Source organism: Psittacula echo (assembly GCF_963264785.1).
Source record: "Psittacula echo genome assembly, chromosome: 18".
Lineage (NCBI taxonomy): Eukaryota > Metazoa > Chordata > Aves > Psittaciformes > Psittacidae > Psittacula > Psittacula echo.
The window spans coordinates 5,075,345-5,096,724 of NC_137754.1; the positions used below are offsets into that span (position 1 = coordinate 5,075,345).

General features: G+C 38.9%; 1 protein-coding gene across 1 annotated transcript; it reads right to left on the bottom strand.

Moving 5' to 3' along the window:
- Positions 1-8,550: 8,550 nt before the first annotated feature.
- Positions 8,551-10,129, bottom strand: BTG4 (BTG anti-proliferation factor 4; the record flags this gene model as incomplete). The annotated part of the gene is made up of 4 exons (XM_080631561.1): positions 8,551-8,727; positions 8,889-9,084; positions 9,261-9,398; positions 9,957-10,129. 4 exons carry the CDS (start codon positions 10,127-10,129, stop codon positions 8,551-8,553), a joined length of 684 nt encoding a protein of 227 aa, XP_080487687.1.
- Positions 10,130-21,380: the final 11,251 nt, after the last annotated feature.

Sequence of the window (21,380 nt, forward strand, 5' to 3'; positions counted from 1 at the left end):
GCACAGATATGGAACAGCTTGTTATAGAAGTAAAATTCTCTTGATAGTTTGGTTTAGAATGCAGAACTCCTCCAGTGTGTGGTCGCTCCACTTGGAAGTTTACAGACTTCTCAGGAATTGTGCCTATTTCTAGAGAAGGGGCAGCTAACTCCAGATTGCAGTATATTATACTTACTTTTCATGCCAAAAAGAACTGGAAATGCCTCGGACATAGCTACTAAAGATCAGATACTTCCGATCCACTTTTTAACACAGATTTACTTAGAACTCCTTTGAGAATCTTAACTTTTTCTAGAGGGTGCACAGGATTGTACAGTAGTTACCTGGCTTCCTTTGTGGCATTTGCAAAAACTCAGACTCTTAAACCTGTTCTCACTGTACTGCAGGGAAAGCGAGATAACCAAAGAAGCTTCACGAATTTCATGTTCTGTTTCTCATGACCGTTTTATGTTTCAGGAGTTATCGATCAGCGATGACACAAGAGACATTTCACATCTCCTGAAGGACAACACAGAGTATATATTTTTAGTGCTGGAATTCATACAAACTGTAAGGTTGTTACAACTGAGAGAGACACAGTTGAAGGAAATAGTCAGAAATCTAAAAGGCTGCATCCAGGACAAGGTAAAACTACAGATATATTACCTAGGAATTTTATTCAGAAAATGCCAAATAATTTGCATTGCTGCTGTTACTGCACAATAGACTTCGTTCTCCAAGTATCACTCTTGCCAAGATCTTACGGTTTGTTTTGTGACTTCTAGTTTCTGAATGAAGCTAACATCATAGCCAGTGAAGTGAAAGAATTCAGAGAGCAGAAAATGAGAAGGCTGGAGGAACAGCTGAAGCTCTTCCTGGAAAGTAAAAGAACAAAGATGACTATTCCAAGTCATTTTGATCCATTGCAGGTTAGAAAATAGCAAATCCCAAATTTTCTCTAATCCGACAGGCTGCGTCATATGCACAGTACATTAGTTTAATGGCATAATGGTAACGAGACATGACGCAGCTACATTGTGTGGATTACGTCCTGAATTCATGACGCATACATGAAGAAAATGGTTAAATGTAGAGATCAGGAATGCAAGACTAAGTAGCTGGAAAGGGATACGAGAAGCAGAGCTTTCAAAAGTAGCTGTGCCCCAAGTGAAAGTACAAGGGAACAAAGAAATAGATCTTAAGAGAGCTTTTTCTTCATTTCAGAACAAAAACATCACCTTGAAGCCCACACAGTTTGGTTCCACAGCATATGCTGAAGAGCACGATAGGGTACAGTGTGACTCCCTCCCTTCACACAGCTTCCCTCTTTTTTTACTGAAGGATTACAAAGACTGGTACTCCAGCAATGACGTATCTCATACAGAGTGCTAATCATTACGGAGTTTGAGAAATTTAACTGTAGAAAGCACACCTAGCAGCTAGTGTCTGCCCTACACAAAGCATGTACTGCCAGAAAACTTCCACTCCATAAGGTGACAGTTCGCTGGAGGTCTCTGTATTTGCTGCTTGATACTGTTTTCAGGCAATTGAATAATGCAAAGGAGTAGAAGCTTCTAAGATCCAGACCCCAGGTTTATGCAAGGGGAGAAATAAAGAAAAGCTCTCATAGAACCAAATATGAAATTTCCATTGTGCTTTTTATAGGTACTTACTTTTTTGTATCTCCTTTCTTTTCACTGTAGAACCTGATGAAAGAATGCACTGAAACGAAAGCTTTCTTTGGAAAGGATTTTCACCCAGATTTACCGACGTTGAGAATGAGACCAAAAGAAGCAAAAAAAGGAAAAGAGACTCAGGAAAGCAAGAGCCCTCTTGCTTTCACCAACTCTTACTGGGTCCCAGGGATACATCACAAGGCAGATGACCAGCTCCTATTGTTCTTGACTAAGAGTAAGTCAGGTTTGGCATAGGATTTTCAGCTCAGGTGATATCAGGGTTTCACCCTTTCAAGTAAAGGATATTATCAAAATTCAGATGTAAAACTAGATACTTACATAGGTGCTTGCTTTTTCTAGGACGTGAATAAAATTAAATCCCTTACCTAGATGATGTTTATGCATCTGCAGAGCTGAGTTTATTCCAGCCTTAGGGTTAGCAGTTCTGTAATGGTTTTCTTGAAACATCAGCAGCTACTTAGCAAGCAGCAGAACTTCCTCTTCTTTGAATTGAAAAGGCTCCACAGGGATCAGGTGCACTATCACATGGGATCAATTGCTTAATACTTCAGAGTCTTTTCCAGCAACTTTGCTATGAAGTGAACAGGCATTTATTTACTCATTAGCTGATGAAGTGGGATAGCACAGTCCTGGAATACCATTAAACACAGAAATATGGCCAAAAAAAAATAATCTGAAACTGATGAAAAGTAATTTCTTCATGCAGCAAAACTAAAATTAAAGAGAGCACACACTAAGTGCATCAAGCAGTCCAGTTGGCCTTGTTGCTTCCTTATCACCCTGTAAGCAATTCCCAGAACTTCCTGAGAAGCAAAAGGTTCAGAGTAACAAAATTATCAGAATGCCAGGGAAAGATTTCCTTATCTAGCCCCTTGAAGAGATTCCAACGTATTTCTGGTTTTAAGCCTCTTCCAAAAATTAAACATTTGGTCAAAAAGTACAACTTTTATTCCTAACATCTGATTCTTCAACTGATGCGTTAGGCCCAAATACTACGTTAAAAAGTCAAGGTTAGCATATTGAACAACGACAGGAATGGACAGAAACCTACCTGGAATTGTTTGCAGTAATTAACTAGTAAATACTGTTCTCACAGATATCAAGGTGCTGAAGCAGGCAGAACACCTGATGGCATCCAGAATCATTCTTCTGAATCCACAGTTCACAACACCTTCTCTGTATGGTAAAAACCTTAAGGTGCTTTATTGGCTACTTCCCCCCACACAGAGCTGTACAAAATGATCTCACAAGAGGCTTCTTATCACGCAAACTACCTCCTTTTTAGTAGCTTAACAATATGTAAGCCATATCTGATATCTGCGTAAGTAACTAGCCTATAACTGAATTAGCAATTATTCCTTTATATAATTTATATATTATAATATATAATATATTATATATATATAATATATAATATATAATTTATATATTCCAATATAATCCCTTATAGTAAGGCAAATACTGGGTTTAGAGAACTTAGGCAAATGTTGTATTTATTAGCTGGGGGAAAAAATAATATCAATTCTGATGAGAAGCAGAATTTGACATTTTGATAGAAAGTCACTATTTATAGAGTTTAAGGCAGACAATTTTTTTTCTCATTTGCATTGGTGACAAAGAACATTTTTAGTAACTATAGTGTGGGGGGGGGGGTATTCTGTCAACAGTCCAACAAGAACATGGGAATGAGAAGTGATTGGAGCTAAGGTCTTGTTTTGTTTGTTTGAGGTTTTTTTCTTTTAATTCAACATATCATTCTTCCTTTATAAGCAGACTTCCATCTAATATTTGAGATAGATGAAAAAAGATAAAACTAGTGCATTGGATAATGTAAAGAGTTTTGGTTAGAAAGATATTTTCTCTGCAACATTAACGTCTTTGCCCAGAGTTCAATGTCCTGTTCCAAGCAGCAAAACTACCTGTTTTGCCTTACTTGTCTAGGTAATTCCAGTGTGTGAAACATTCTCTAAAGAAAAAATACACTAAGAGATGGATTGCTTAGGAAAGCAATATTTCCATTTTTGTTTACACAGGTGCTGATAAAACTGAGTGTATAAAAACCTCTTTTCTTCTTGGTCTTCTGAAAGATGTGAACGATGAGCTCCAAAGTCACGCAGTGGCAGCTGGGCTATTAGAAAGCCAAAGGCTGGACAAAAGTAAAATTCAACTCTGTTCTTTTGTATCAGAAAGTAAGAACTTAAGTGTAATGTGAAGACTTCAGTTTCATCATTCAAGTAGCTGTTGGTTGTGTTTATTATGATAAGATTTTGCTGAACAAACATCATAAAGTTGCTCTCTTCTGAAAAGGTGTTCTACCATTGAATGAGAAAAAGTCAGAACGCAGAATGACCTTAACCATTAAGCACTAATGTGCTTAATGTCACTATTCGAGGCCTTAATTATGAGAAACTTCACCAGGAAAAGTGAAATGCTGGGATTTACATTCAACAATGTTGATATAAGATGAGAAATGCAGTACACTTGTATTGCAGCATTACTTCTTGGACAAAGGAAATAAAAGTATAAAACCAATTAATGAAATGCTACTGTTCTTGCAGAAGAAGCAAGTACTTGTCAAGGTATACAGGATGCCTTAATGACTCAAGAAGAACTAATAGTAGTTGACCCTGCAACCCTTTCTCCAAGAGAGTTTGTTGTATATCAGTACGGCATCTCCATCCTGCGGTTTCTCAGATTTCACATTGATGTAAGTTTTTAATATACTCACATATATATATTAAACTATCATGCTTCCCCATGATGGTTATAACAAAAATTCTTCAGCCAACAGGCTTCAAAGGATCTTACAAGGTAAGAGGAAATAAGAAATGACTAGCATGCAAGCATCAGGGATTGACTTTCATTTGTTTCCTCCACAATAGCGTAGGACTGTTTTGAAGTCAACCCTTTCTCACACACAATCCGTGACCACTTCTTATATTTATTGGGGCATCTTTCTTGAGCACATCACTTAATTCTTGCATTACCAAATCCCTGCATACTGCATAATATTGTGATAACATGTTTTCCTTTATAACTTGGAGCAAAGATTCTTTCATTTTCTTCATACAGTTTGCACACTATGGCTTTAGCCTAGGTAAACTCTCCAGGGTCTTTCATAAGAGTATCAAACAATAATAAAAATCATGGTGACTACAGCCAGAGCTCCAGGGCTTGAGTAGACTTTCATTTACTTAAACAGAAAACTGGCAAGATGAACTACTATGATTTGCTGATTCTTTTTAAACAGTCTCCATTTTCAGTTGTTGGCTCTGTGAACCCCCTGCAAATCAAAGCTGACGTTTAAATGAACTTTTAGCCCATTAATCCCATCTTACTTTGCAGATTTGATGTGCATGCACACTTTTTACAGAAGCATTTTTCCTTCTCTTTGCAGGCTCCAGAAATTAACCTGTGTCTTGCCTCCAGCATACCTCTTAGTAATGCCACCGGCAATGCTTTCAGAAACTCTTTCTTTTATCAGGTTTGTCAACTTCACATCTAGCTATTTCTCTCATTCTCATATCCATTAAGTTACAGGAATAAGAAGTAAAATGCAAAAATGTTTCATACTTTTCAATTTGTAATACACTTGATGCTTTCTAAGAAAAAATATTGATCTAAGAAATTCTGACATATTAGTGGTATACTCCAGATACATGTGAACACAAACTTAACAGAGCACTCCAGGATACCGGATTTGAATAGAAGTTTAGCAGGAAGATCATACCCAAAGCACATTTAATAAATCAGCTCTGCTTACCCTGTTTCTCATGTCCAAATTCTACCACTTCCATTTCTACCAAATTCTCTATAGTCAGCTTTATAGAGAGCACCAATGTATTGGCACTTTACTTGCTATAATTAAATTACAGAATCTGACTGTTTATAGTGTTATTTATTTCTATTACTCTGGGATGGTGAGAGAGAAGTTTTCTGAAGTTCAAAATATGTAAATATAAAACTGTCTAGAAACAGAATGCAAGAATGCTTTAGATTTGTGTCGTGGAGTCTTAAATGATGCTTTATGACAATGGTGCTCTCATGTCTATATGGCTGTCCCCAGGACTCTAATTTGAATCTTTTAATGTCACTAAAATTGAGACAAACCATTTGAAGATTTTCATCAGTTGAGCTGACTACTGCTGTGCTTGTCTCAGCTCTGGATATTTGTCATTTCTCAGAATTCAAAGCACAAGCTATTCATTTTAAAGGACTGCCTGAGCTCTGTAGGAAGTTTCCTTCTCCTCCTTGTGCACTGCTTCGCTCATATCACTGCTGCTGACTTGAGCCACGACACCAACCCACTCTTTCTGAGGCTTTTTCATCAGGTACGTTGACATGTTCCAAAAGGAATTACATTATAGCAGTGTTTGTGGAAAAAAAAAAGCCCATTTTAAAAGGGAGGGTTTAACATCTTTGTATAACTTCTAATAATAATTAAAAGGAGAGAAAAAAATATCTAAGTGTCACCTGAACTGCTATTACTGTTACACAATGGCTGTTCACCAGAAAGAATCATGTTCAACAACTAAAGAACACTGCTTCACCTTAGGTGTAAGCAGCCATCCAATAGAAAAATCCACCATATCATGTATTAACATCCCGCCTGAGTACAGATTTGGGGTTTTTGGTGGTGGTTTTTATTTTGTAGGCACTAAAGGCTTGTCTTACCGAAACATTCTCTCTGAGGCTCCAGCTGTCAGCAGTTCGCCAGGGTGATAAATGTTATGGAATAAATGAGCTGTTGCTAAAGGAAGAACCATTCTCCGAGGAGGAAGTAAGTCTCATCTCCCAACTCTTTGAGGTGAAAGTGAAAAGCCTCACAGACATGGAAGCCTTTGAGAAGGTAATAAGAAAGATCATGAGACCTGGTCTTGTTGAAAGTTCACCTTCCCTGAGAAATTAGATAAAGGCTTGTAAAAGTAACACTGATCTGCTTTCTTTACTTCTGTGCTTACTGCATAACACAAAGAACAACATCTCGCTCCATACAGAATTTCAGGAACCAGTAAATGACAAGTTGCTTGTGAAGAAAAGAGAGCATTTCCTTCATACCTCAAGCAGTTATGAAAAGGGCGGGTTTGGATGGAGGACACGGTAAGAGTGATTTAACATGTAGTATTATTAACTGTTGTATAAAGACAGCAACAAATGAACCATCTGGAGGGGCTGATACAAAACAAATCATGACACCTCTTCATCGTGACCTCTCTTTATACTATAAAGGAGAGCTTAGATTTGATGCCAGCCTGTGTCACAGAAAGAGTGATTACTTCTCTATGAGCTACCATCACTTCCACTGTAACAGAAAACTTTCCAGTGAAATCTGTCTTTCTGGTTGGCTCTTGCGGAGAGTCTAGAGGTGCCATTTTAAACAGTGGCATTTCTACTGTATGACTTTTAGCATTTTCTTCCATATATATTTATATACGCACTTTTTATTTTTTTAGCTTTCAAGAGGAAACACATTCTTACTTGTCCACATCAGAACTTGAGGATAAAGTGGATGCGTTAACTGAAGAGCTGCTGTGTATCATAGAGGATGAACACCACTTTTTAAACAGTAAAGGCAATGAAGACCTGCTTCTTTACTACCTTGAAATAACCGGTTTGGAGAAAGACTGTTTGGTAAAACAAATAAATGCATTGGAAGAGAAAATAGACCTAGGCAGAAAGTTGTAATGGTACACAAGAGAACACCCAGTGGTTTGGTTCTAACTTGGTCCTCTGAATCTGTCCTCAGCCTTTAAGGCAAAATAAAACTTGTACTTTTGCTTTACCTGTAGAGTATTTTCCTCCTTCATACTAAAGGTTCATTAAATCAGAAGTGAAAACAATGTAATCATTCATGTGACGATAAGTGGTATTTCTGGCTATATCCAAGTGGTAAAGAATCAAATGCTGCTGCAAAAGCTCCGACTGAGAGTTTCCAAAAACAGAAGAAAAATACACAATTGTTCATAAGACTACTTAATGTTAAAAAAATATTCTCAACTAATGCATCACTTCACTGCATGTTCTGAAGCCTCTGCAGACATCAGCTGACAGTTACACTTTTCTTCTGACATAATGAGACAGTGAAAGGTTAGGGTTTGTAAACAACACAACACAAACCAAAACACAAAAGCTAAGCAGACTTTTAAAAGGGCAAGCTCCATATGCCTGCAGTTATGGACCAGGTAGAAGACAGCTTGGGACAACTTGAGTCAAACTATGAGAACATCTTATGTGCCACCACATTGCAAACTGGTAGGCTAAACATCCTTAGAGATAACAGCTCCATCGTTCTACAAGGAGTGCTCTAACATCATGTATTCACCCCTTTCCTGCCCAAAAGGCTGTGTTCTTCTGACAGGTAAGTCTAGAGGCAAAAGCCCACCTGCATATACCGAAGCTTCACACTGAAGGGGGAGCAAAGAGGCGATCCTGCTTGTGACATGTAGATATTTTACTCACAATGTAGCTGTCTTTGCAACTTTCTCCAGAAGGAAGCAGACTATCATTCAGAGCAATTCTGAGGATGTAGCTATCATCCTTAATTTGCTTTTGTTTTCATCAAAAAGCGTTTTAACTCCCTTCTGGACACCGACAGCAGATCAGACAGCTTTTATAAAAAACATGAGCAGATTTATTGATATATGCATTTCCTTTTTAACTTACAAATAGAGTCTCACATTAATTTTAAATGTTGTTAACATCATAAAACATTTAAAAGGTACTATAATAAAACCCCAAAGTTTCAAATGCACAGAGTAAGAGATAAGTATTAGACAATAAGTGTTTTCTGTTTTTATCAAACTCTGCAGTGCTAGCCTTCATCCCATACCATAGCCCAATGTTTCAGCAGTCTATAATAGGGGCAACCACAGATCTACCGCTTGGGGTTGACCCAGTGGTATCTATCAACATACAGTCCTGTGAAAGCAGCTGTTGACCTGTAGAACTTGTGACCCCTGTGCTGGATATAGTTTGAGCCATCAGTCATATAGGTCTTCCTATGAAGATACTGAGACCAGGGCTGTATGGGTGCCTTGTAGTAGTCATTGAACTAAACAGCAAGAAATGAGATAATGTTAACATGTGTTTGTAAAAGAGGGGGGATTAGTCTGGTCATCAAGTGTTAAAGTCTATTGCATTTCTCCATGAGGGAACCTAGAGGGCAGATACTAGCTCTTACTTGAAAGCTACATACCATTACTATAAGCTTACCTGGTAAACGCTGTTAGGATTGCTGACAGTAGGGATAGCTTTCGGCTTCCTGTTGAAGCTCTCCTCATCTGAAGAAATGCCAGAATTATAGTCTAGTGCTGCTCTCTCAACAGCACAGCTGATCTGCTGAGGAAGTTCTGGGTTCTCCTCTCCCTCAAAGTGCGCAATTGTGAAGGGCCGATTCTTCTCTCCATATCTGAAAGTGATGTATTGGTATAACGCAGCTCTGCACTAGCAGTATGGACATCTATTACTAGTCAGCTGACATTAGTAAGTACATATACCCTCAGATACCGACTGCACTAACAACCCTGGAGTTGATCAAGTTTGTACAGGACACCTGGCATGCATTAGCCACAGCTTCCAACTCACCTGCAACACACCTCAAAAGGATCAACCCATAGAGTCATCTCTTTTGGCAAACCAAGCTTATTGAAGTCCACGTTACTCTCCACACAAGCTTGCTCCAGCAGTGGATCTCTTGTCTGATGCTTGTTTATTCTTATACACCTTGTAAGAACAAAATGCAGGTGGGTTTAAGATTTGACGGCAACTTTGCAAGTTCGGCACAACACATTCAGGCTGTTGATGCAAGTTCTCACTTACAGCACCAACCAGCAATTCAGCGTAATAAGCTGATTGATACATCCAATGTTTAGTTTGTTGTGAATACTTAATGTAGCAACTCACTTCATGGGTAATTTCCAGGAGGATTAAAAGCAGTTGCAATAGCTCCACAAGTCAGTTTTAGATGATGTGAATTTCTCATTTGAGAAGTCAAGAAGCCTGAGGACTACTTAAAACATTTCACGCATGTTGTCTTAAGATTTCCACCTCAGCTCTCGAGTCATACCTACACAGGCACACACTGAAATGACTTTCAAATAAGCGCATCTTTACCAATTTGATTCATTTCCTGAAGCTTAAGGGATAGCTAAGTGGTTCTCTTTCATTTTTATGTCACTGATTCCAATTTAAGAGCTCCAGCCACTGAAAGGGTACTCACTACATCTTGGATATCGTGCAAAGACTCCATTCCCCCTCCCCTTCTACTGAGAGTCCTCTTACCTGAAAGCTTGACCTCTGGATGGATTGTCCAAGTACCAGTGATTCTTATACTTCTCAAACAGCACTGCTGTCAGCTTAGCTGCAAATTTCTCTATTTTATGCTTGCTCAGCTTGTCTTCCTTTTTCACTAGCCTTGTGATGAAGAAGACCGTGGCAGCAATTTCATCTTTCATTTTACACTTAAGCATACAAGGTGCCTCAGCTGTTGGATAGTCATCAGCAGAGATGAGACACTACACTAAAGAGATTTAATAACATTAAGGTGCTATCAATTTCCAGAGAGATATATGGCATAACCTGCATAAGCCATGCCAGACAGAGAGTAGGAAGCCCAATTGCCAAACAACTGATAAATTCAGCTTTGGTTAACAAAACCAATTTAATGTCTTACTAGAAAGTACTTACACTAAAAATATTAACAGAGTACTAAAAAAAAAAGAGTTTAAAAGATGCACCCATTACATATCACAACAACCAGCAGTTCTTACAGCTATATAGCTCTTTCATAAAGAATAAAGAACACAAGCTTTACCTATATCAGAGTTATTGAGAACCTGAAATATACTTTATAAACAGCTTCAAATAGCTATCAATAAAATACATATAATGCCACAAGAATCTATAACACTTATACAGGAGCAAAGAGACCAACACACAAACACTGCCCACTCACTCTTCCTCTACTATAGCTTGCTTACGGTTTATATAGAACAGGAAACCATGTGGCTCTGGGGAATGTAACTATCTTCAGGTGTGCACCATTAGGTTAACTAGCATGCTGCTTTCAAAGCTATTTCCAGTTTACATGGTTTTATTCAAATAAGAGCTCCTTCTTTTAGGGTATAGTTAATTGATTTAGCACTGTTTTCTGCTGTGTCCATCAGTCTATCCCATAAGTATCTGTGAAATATTTGCGTGACATGTTTACCATGTGAAAAATAGTACAAGGCTTGTTAATTACTTATTAAAATTGCATTTGACTAATTCTAGCAGATTTTACTCAACACAGTTCCCTTAGAAAGCCCTCAGATTTTGTATTCTTTATCTTAAAAATTGCATGACACTGTATTTATCATAACATTAATCTTTCTTGTTCCACAAGAACAGATTGTAACTCCTCTAGGGATGATGCTGTCTTTCTTGCCAAAGCTTAGGAAGTTGTTATTTACTCTGGTTTCTTTGCCTTCACGTAATTTTTTCACAGTATCATATTATAATCTAATAAAAGATATGACTTCTTCCTATAAACCTTGCTTTTCTTTTATTCTTGAAATATCAAGGCTAAAATAACATTTCCACTGCAAATCAGCATGAGGCATCAAAGGGAATCCATCTTCTTCTGCCCTGGAGTCCATAACTTGATCATAGTTTCCATGTGGGATCTGACCCTGACACGGTTCAGTCCCGGGAATTATTCAGTTACTGTCTTTTCCTCAGTAAATGCCAAGCTGGTTTGGATCTATGGGATTGGCTCAAGGGACTTTGAACTGTCTCCTGCCTTCTTACTTTCTCCAACTTGTCCAGGCCTGCCCTGAGAATTCTCTGACAAAACAGTGAAGTGACTAGGTTCCACAAAGGCCAGTCAAGGAGATGTCTGAATCCCTACAACACCTCCTTTTGTTGGGTTAACTTGTTCCCATAGTTAACACATAAACAGCAAGTCAGCAGTAAACAAAGTCTTCACCTGAGAAACCAGATCACAGCGTTGCAATCCGTCAGGTAATAAGGTGCTAGCTCTTGAATGCTGGGAGGCAAAACCCAGGACAAACTGCACACATTTATACCAATAAACATAGGAATATGTAAGCAAAGTTCTTAGCAATTTATCCAGTTGGCTCTAATTACTGGGGCTGTCACTGATACAGAAGTAAGGTTCTGAAAACTTTTTAACTTGATATTTTTACTATCATGCAGGAGTTCAGAAGTGTTTCTGTTAATGGCACTGAAGCCACAATAGCAGAGAGTATATCTCTGGCTTCCCATTTCAATGACGAGAAAAATTGTCTCTTTTCATTAGGTAGATTCATCGAACTCACATCTTTCATAATGCTGTCAGTTGTCACTGACTTGAGGAAAATGTAGCCCTGGGTACTCTGTTTGGATAATAATCAGCCAAGAATCAAAATGCCAAAAGCAAACTGTGAACAGTCCATCCCAATGCGAGACCTGTTAAGTAACACTTGAAAAAATTATGCTCCCATCCCAGCAGATTTTCAAAATGAAAAATAAACCCCAAAGCACTAAAAAAACATTGCATTTACAGTATCTGGGCATTCATGGGACTGATCCGGAGCTCACTGAAATCAATGGAAATTTGTCCAAAGACTTCAGTGGGATTCAGATCAGGCCCCTAACTCCGCACAAGCATTCTTAGCCAGATTAAATTATGGGTCTCCTGGGTCACCAGGCAAGCCTAGGCATGAACTACAAAGGGAAAGAATCAGAGACAGTTTCTCTAGTAACTGCAGGCCAAACCAAAAGCAAACACTTCCCCTAAACACTACTGGCAAGGTCACTCCTGCAGAGGTTTTTGCAGTTTTCTTGCTTTAAAGGATTGAGTACATGGAACTAACAAAGTGCAGCTTGCTAGAGCAACCATCCTTCCACAAGCCATTTGATTCCTGTGGATGATGGATAACAGACAATTTGTCCAGGTAAGCAGCTGAAGCTCTTAACTACTGATACTTTATTTCCCTATGGCAAAGCAACCTAGATGACAATCCTCTTAGAGAAAAGCACTTTGCATTTGTTTTGTCATGCTACATACTGTCCTGATTGGATTCAAAAGTATCACGTAAGTGCATCATACAAACAATAGTAGTGCTGCATGAACACAGCACCAATTCAATTTACTATGCCATTAAGATGGAGGAAGAAGAAACCTCATGTCCGTGTATCAAAAACTTGCACATTTACTTAAATCACGCAGTCTCTGTGCAAAGAATTATTTTGGACTGAAGCAAGACAGAAACTGATTCCAAGCAAAGCCACGAACTAAAATGTTAACGTCTTGATTGCTCACAGGTTTTTTCCCTTTCAGCTTTCATAAGTAGACACTTTCTGGACCTGATGTGAAGGCTTCAGAATAGGCATTTCAGAAATGAAGCATGTTATGACTAAGGTTTTCATCTTTACTTGGTTATCTAGGTACTCAGCGGGTGTCCCATAAAAACCTAAGTAATAGGTACTTACAAATATTTTTTCTGGCTAAAGATTTTACCATGAGTTCTGTATTTTATTATGCAAAGCACATACGACAGTATGACCATGCTAATTACACTGATCAGGAGGAGCCTTCTGCCCAAGGAAAACACTCACTTGGGTAAAAGTGAAATAAGGTCTGTGAGAACACCCATATTGTGCAGGTAAGGCAGCAAAGCACAGTAGTGTGAAAACAGTGTTATGCAGGGCAGATGGGATGTAACTGCTAAGGTTGCATATTCCACAACTATAGAAGATGTTCAGGCTCACTACTCCATCTGTAACAGTTAACTTCAGGACCTGCTTTTATCCTCACTCTGTAAACTGTCATCTTCCTTTGCAGAAGAGAAAAACTGTGGTTTATGGGGCTAGGTAGCAATGTTTGGCACCTAATACTTTCAATTAATATTACAATATGAATACAATATTGAATACGAACAGGAACTGGGAAAAGCTTACATGTGCTTGAAGAGAATCTGAAGTGCTTGAGAACCTCATGTTGCTAGAATTTAGGATCATCAGTCTTCAGCAACTTAAGCAATAAAGTAAACTTAGAAACTGCTGCTGGTCGCTGCTGAGCTAGCATATTCTAAAATTAGGTAGCAAAGGAAAGGCTGCAAAGCTACCTGAGCTAATTTTATGCAGTCTAAGAGCTATTGCAGTAGCCTTGCAAATTTTTCTGCTAATGTAATCAAGGGTTGATTACTTTTGTCAGTTCGTTCTTCCTCGCTATCTGCATGCCATGGTTTTCAGAAATGACAAGGTATTTGAACCATCAAAAGATTGGACTCCTGGTATGAATGAAACCAGGCTAATGCCTGAGTATCCGTATGTCAGCCTAGAGGCATGGGCCTGGCCAGCCACGTGTGATACTAAAGCCTGGATAACCTTCGGCATCTGTGACACAACTGCAGCCATTTGTCCATAGGAGCAGGGTGGAAACTCTGCCTGTGCTCCCTATTGACCCTGCCCATAGAAACTTCTTCTGCAACAAAGCTTCCTATGGCAAGAGCCAGGTGGACGTTTCAAAGCAACGGTCCTGTCTCCATGCACAAGCCCCAGCTGAGTGACCATGACGACAGAGCGTACACAAAGGTTGCAGGCATGGGGCTGACCTGCAGCCTGGACTGGGGACACTCCAACCCAGGAGTCCCAGGGGAAGAGATGGGGCACACAGGGGCCACCTAGGGAACCATCTGCAGAGGCATGTCTACCAGGGAAAGACTGCTGGGTGATGAGTGAATAGGTTGCTGTGCTAGCCATGGAAAAGGGAAGGAAATGAAGAGTGAAGAAGCTCGCCATTTTCCCCTTTCCATTAAATCTTTTTAAGCATTTCATTATAAATGCGGTTCTTATCAGGAGTATTCCAAGGTAAGCTTCTTGAGAGTAAGTCCTGAATCCTTTTTATGCATTTTAACAATAACGTATTTATGGGTGAAAGCTAGCAAAACTGTTTAATTTGCAGACAAACTTATCCTTGTAATCTCACAGATTCTGTCACGTTTCTAATTAAGGAATAGCCTGATAAATCGATACAAAGTGGGTTTATCACATTATTAAATGCATACATATGTATTAGATAAATGCATACATATGCATTAGACACAAGGCACATTTGATTATAACTACTTATACACAGTCAGTTTTGTTCTGCAGAACAAATTTGCTAGTTTCTTTAGCTACCACAAACTACTGTAAAAGGTTTGAGCAGCCTGACATCTGACTACCAGCACTATCTGTGTGCCTGTATTTTTCTGGGAAATAAGTAAAATTGTACCATTCTTATTGTACCATTCTTACTGCTGCTGTAGTTACATGCACTTTCTTCTGAAATGGAAATTGCACATAACCTGTGCAGTAGAACATTAACTCAAATGCCCCAACTAGAGAACAAGGATAAGTAGGATCACTGTGACATAAGCACTAAGAGCTGATGTGCTGCAAACCAAGTAGAATGTTATTCATGTTGAACATATTCTCCTGGCTGAAATTTGCAGCTGCATTTCTACACATCTCTGAATGCAGCTACCACTTAGTCTACATTCATGCCGCAAGGACTGCATGCCAAAGCTTTACTCATTGCCCATTTCCATTGTGGTGTGTTATAATAATTTATATTTCAATATTTCATTGCTTTGTCTTTGTACTCCTGACATTATCTTTGTGATGCAGCCACTGCAGTTTTTAATTATTAAGAGCAATTAATTTGTGATAAAAAGACTTTGGATGTAGTAGAAAAACACTAAGGGTGGTATGACCAATACCCTCCATTATTGTCAATTGCTTGTTATAAGAACATTTGAGGGGATAGAGTATGTTAATGTAATTACTGGAAGTGCTTTCTTTTTCTTCTAGGTTTGAATGCCACGACCCCATCCTAAGAGTAGTGCTTGGTTTGTAGGCAGTGTAGTTAGCTGATTGTATCCATTACAATCACTAACTTCACTGCCATCAAAACAAGTCACAGGATTCCCTGCCACAACCTCAGTAAAGAAAACTGCATTACAAACTTCCTTACAACGTCCTTATTCCTACTGCAAAATCATTAATAATGTGTATTAATTTATGGCTCTATTTCCCGAATTTCATCTGTCCAACCGAAGTGGATGGTATTTGTTGGCAATATCAAATGAAATCTTGTATCTCTTGAAGTTGGTGTTACAATCCTTAGACACTTTCCTGGACCAAGAATGCTGCCTGTTGTGTTTAAATTGTTTAGCCACATGGAGATTTATTTTATACTTTATTGCTTATGCACCAAGATTGAACTAAGAAGTTTTTTGGTTGTACCCTTCAGTTTATCTGTCAGGTATTTAGGAAAATCATTTTCACTCAGCTTTCATGTCTTTTAACAAGCTACTAAGTGAGGGGGGTTTTGAGCAATGATTTTCAATATTAAACTCATTGCACGCTATAAACGTTTTTCACTCTGGCCACTTTGCTTACCATTCAAGAATTTTAATAATGGAGAAAATACTTAACAGTGCTAGAACCTGCTCTAAGAGGGTTTTGGCAAACCCCCAGACTTCATCAAAGTAAGAGTTGAAAAGGAACCGTCTCTTCTATCAGCCTAGTTACTAGGCAGTGTAGTTAGCTGATTGCCAAAAGTAACAATCACTAGCCACACAGCCAGGTAAAACGGTTTGGAAGATACCTCAGTGGAAATGAGACACACTGGAATGTTGACAACAGAAGGCAGACGGACTGCCCTCTTTGCAGAAGCATCCAATAGGCAAGACAGTGAAATAAAACAAGTGAAATGTACTAGATTGCCTGTCACACATGCAAGAGACATCATTTGTCAAGCCAGTTTAACTGCACCTTACTGTGTGACACACTTCATCACTTCATTCACAACTGTTTTGTATTCAGGACACTAAAAAACATGAGAAAAAAATGAAAGGTCTCTTTCTTCTCCCATTCTGATTGTGCTCATCTCAGCCTTACGCTGCTTGAGTCTTGCCTAGGCCCTCACTTGAGACATAAGGGAACCGTGCCCAGAAAGGGACCATACCCAGCGGGGACACCCTGCAGGGTGAGGGACCTGCCTGAAGCCTTGCATCGTTTCTGTGGCAGCACTTCCCTCCCTAGGATCCAGCAACGTGCCGGGGCCTCACGCTTCTCATGGGGCCCCTCTCTAAAGCCTTCTCACTCCTCTCCTTGCATCCCCACACCTTTTTCCTGAGCCCTGCACCCTTTGCAGATCCCCATACACCTCTTTGGTGACTTATTCCCTCCCTGCACCACCACCTCCCACCTTCCCAGGCACCCTTAGTATGATTTTACTTTCCAGGGAGAAATGCTGCTCTCCAGGGGCCACAACTTCCTACAAGTAAGTATGAAGTACTGCGTGCCCCCAGCTTGCTAAACCTTTGTTGCCTAGGTTTCTGGGAGGAATTCATTTTCAGGAATGAATAATGCCTCACGCCAATAAGCTCTGGGTGACAGAAGAGCCACAGCCCTTATTGTGCACAACTGAGATATTTCAGCCTACTACTTTGGGATCTAGACACTGGGATCACTAACTTTCTAAATGGCCCCAAAGTACACCATGGTCCAGCTGTCCTCTGTGAAGGACAGTCGTAGTAGGAGCACTTGCTTGTTCACCTCTCATTTGTCTTATTCAGAGAGTGAGAAAAACAGTGAGAAAGGTTTTCAGAAGCTCAATGCATGAGGAAAGCTAAAGTAAACCAAAAATATCTCCAGCAGGTAGGAACTCCTGGTCTCGACTCTTTTTCCATAAATATTTCCATTCACTGTGTGTCATCTGGTGGAATAGTGGAACTTTGAAATGAAATGATGATCAGCAATGTCACCTGGACCTGGTCCCCTGTGTGGTTTGAATGATGAAGCTCGTTTTTTGGTGGTTAGCTTAGACTTATTCCCAAGAAGGGCATGCTGGCTTGGGGCAGGGCTGAAAGCAGTAGGCTGAGTACTTAATTTCTTCATAGTAAGCACATGTCTGCTCTGATTTAGTACCTAAAAGCAGCCAACTGAGAGTGCTCAAATTCAAAAGTGGATAATTGTTTGGGAGAAAAAAACTCACCAGTGCTGCATACACTTTGACACACAAAACCTGGCATAGAGATAATGAAGCACAGCTCAAAGCATAAGTTTCTTTATTAGTTGTTTTAGTTATTAATAGATCTTCTCCATTAGCCTGTGCCCAGCAGCAGCTAGTGCCAAGAGTTGATTGAGTGAGAGATGCGGGAAATCTGGGAGTGGGTGATTATTAAATCAGCTTCCATAGAAATGCTTCTGCCTTCGCCTGTCCTTGGGGACAGGTTTAGATGTTATTTTTAGAGAGGTATAATTCAAGAACTGCTAGACCAAGCCATTTCAGATTTTGAAGAGACTACTTAGCTGCAGAACAAACTGTAGATTTTAGCAGACAACATCAAAACTGAGTTTATAGATGATGCTGTCATTCCAAAGGAAGGCATAACTGAGTATTGGAGTGCCTTTAAGGCTGGATCCTTCTGGACTGCACAGAGCTTTCTGATTTAGTGGAGTTTTACAAAAGCTAACAGCAATCTGACATGCATCTGCCCCCTCAGCACTTTAGTTAACAGTTCCTGTAGTCTGTAATTGATGGATCAGTAAGGTTTAGCATGCTATAAGGCATATACACATGTTTATGCAGTGACTCAAGCATTAAGTTGGTCATGAAAAGAAGTAAAATAAGTGACATGGTATTGAGATTACTGAGTTTCATCTCCTGCGAAATGACAGGACTGGACCAAGTATACAGAGCTTGGAGTGTCTCCTACTACTTTGCCAAGAAAAAGAAAATGCAGACAACAGTTGTGCTTGCTGTTGAGACACTAACATAAACTTCTACTAAAGCCCCTACTGAGCTAACTGGTAAATTAGTGTTCCATGTATGTATCATGAACAAAATTACTACAAGTAATGCAAACTAAGACAACTAGTATTAAATATTGTAATAGCATTGACTCTATAATTATTTTTTCCTCATTTTAGTAAAAAGTTCCACATTTTCACTGGAAAGCCTCTAGCCTGTATTTGGGAAGCAGGCCAGACAAGAGCAATTTGCAAGAAGTACAGAAAGGTGCTGAGGTCTGCAAGTCTCTCCTGCAAGTCAGCAACCCTCCTTTTCCAATTAATAATTCCAAAATGCATCTCATCCATTATCATCCATTAGCCATCCTTCTGAGTTCTGACTGAAGCTAGCAACAGTCCTCCGAATCTTCCCTTCCCTTCTCCTAAGTTCAGTAACAATAGATGATAGCAAGGTTTTGCAGCTTTGGGCATCTCGCAGCCATAAAGATGACTGATTAATTTCAATGAGTAAATTACTTTATACAACTACAGGTCATGCTATAAGCCTCACATCAGTCTAAGAGAATTAAAATTAATGCACTGAATGAAATAAGAATAATGTTCAAATCATGATCAGTCATAGGAGTCATCCGAGAGTCGTTCAGGAGTTGTAAGAGTTCAAATCCAGATTTCAGACTTGATTCAGGCATTCTGTTCCTGCAGCATGTCCCATGGGAGAGCAAAACCTGGAAGCTCTGTGTGTACATCTGGGAAGTGAATGTTGTCTCCACAGTGCTATAGGGATAGGGTTTTTTAGAAAGAAAGCTTATCTGCATTAACACTGCTATTTCACAAACTGACAGGGAATTCATGTATTAGAAATGCCTATTTTAATTAGTTGGCTCATTTTATATGAAATAGTAATGAGGTACATGGCAACAAAGCTGTTGTTTTCCGGATGTTTATTTCACTGGACTATTCTGTGATTCATTGATAGTTTGTTGTCAAAATTACAAACACTGCAAATCTGAGCTAACTGACATGCAGAAAAGTTTGCTTTATTCAACAAATTCCCTAAGCTAAGAGGATCCTGTAGTCTGGTCTGAAAGTCTCAGGCCAAACATTAGGAAGCAATAAACATAAAAGCGTAAGCAAGGAAGTTTAAGCAAGATAAATACGGTTATTGGACAATATCCAATCTGAAAACCTCAAGAAGACAATGACATTATAAATACATTAAAGTGTTTGAAAGTATAACTGGCAGATTCTTGATGCTAACATTTTATTTTGTATGGGTAGATCCCTAATTTAGTCAGCTACCACATGCTGGCCTTAATTTCCTTCTCCAAGACAACAGAGCAGAAAAGTCATAGAGAAAAGATTGTGTGTTTTGCAAATTATCTCAAATGCATGACTTGGTACAACAACATTTTCACAGAAAATGTGGAAATGCTTGTGGGAATAGGAGACAGGAACTGAAGTTGACCTCACTGGTGGAGGCAGGTAGGGAACAGGGCAAATATGAGAAAGTGTAGAAATCTTGCGTAGAAACTACAAGAACTTGGGACTGAGAAAGGAACTACAGCAGAAGCAGTGACTATATTGCTGTCTGAATGACAGTGAGGACTGTGGCAGCACTTTGCTGAAGCCCCTGTATTTTATAGGGAGATATATAACGAATGGATCTCAGTTACTTGAATTAAGCCTGTTTAAATACAACTATGTATTTCTCAGTTTAACATACCAAATGAATCTTCATAGCCTGTCCATTGTTAATTGCTTTATCTTTTTTTTTCATTGTTGTGTCTATTTTTCTTTCCACTGAAACACTAAAACTCAGTTTGTAACAAAGTTGTTAAACTGGATGCCGGTTTCACATGCTCTGCTCCCTAAAAAGCCCTCATAAACTAAATCTCAGCAATAAAAGGAAGAACTGCATTTAGCGATTTTTAGTAGTAGTAGTAGTAGTGAACTTTAGACTCACTGATTTATAATGGTTTTACTTGGGCTGGCCGGATTCAAGAATAAGAGGTCTGTATTATATTAAGGCACTTCTTTCCTTCAGTTGTAATTTACAAGACATAAAGCAGAGATGGATGAGTTTTTACCTCATATAAGGTTAAGCATCTGTCCTTCTGCAGAGCTACATATCCTAATTGATACAATTTCATTACTCAGTAGTAGAGAGTAGAACAGCAATTTAAAAGCTGATAAGTGCAGTGGTTTGAGAAGCAACTTGGAAAACAAGATTTCAAACAATACTTTCAGAAATTAGGTACTCAGACATAAAAGCCTCCTTTTTCTTCCTCCTCTTCTAAGCTTTTAAGTTGGTTCATATTAAGTACTTCCTCTTCTCAGAGTTTATTAAAATGCATAACCAAGTATATCTGCTTTGTCCAAACTCTATACATTAAAGATAGGCCTGAAACAAAACATGAGTCTCCTTTTTTCTGACACAATTGTGAGTTTTATACTCAGATACCATATTAGCGCATTTAAAAAACCAAACTCTTTGATATTGCTAGTGTTTTTTATAACCTTCTTGTTTTCCTCTTTTCTTGGCTCAAAATCACTCTGAATTCTGTTCTTTACTGACATCTTATACTAACGTACTGTGTGACAAACAGGGGGCTCAGTTTAGTGCCTTTTCAGTGTGCAGCAGGAAATGAAAATGCTTGTTTCATTTATGTGTTTTTTAAGTTGTCAGCATTAAAGGGCAATAAAGTGCAAGAGAGTCAATTAAGGATTTGGGATGCAAGGAATTCCAGAACAGGAAAGACATGCTTACATATTTCTACAGGAAGATGGATTGTGTATTTTCTTCAAGTTTGTGCCAGCTATAGTCTCTTCATATAATTTGCATCAGGAAAGCACATTTTCTATTCTGGTGCTCTCTCGCACATGTGCACCCCTCTATCTCAATTAAAGTACCAGGTCTCC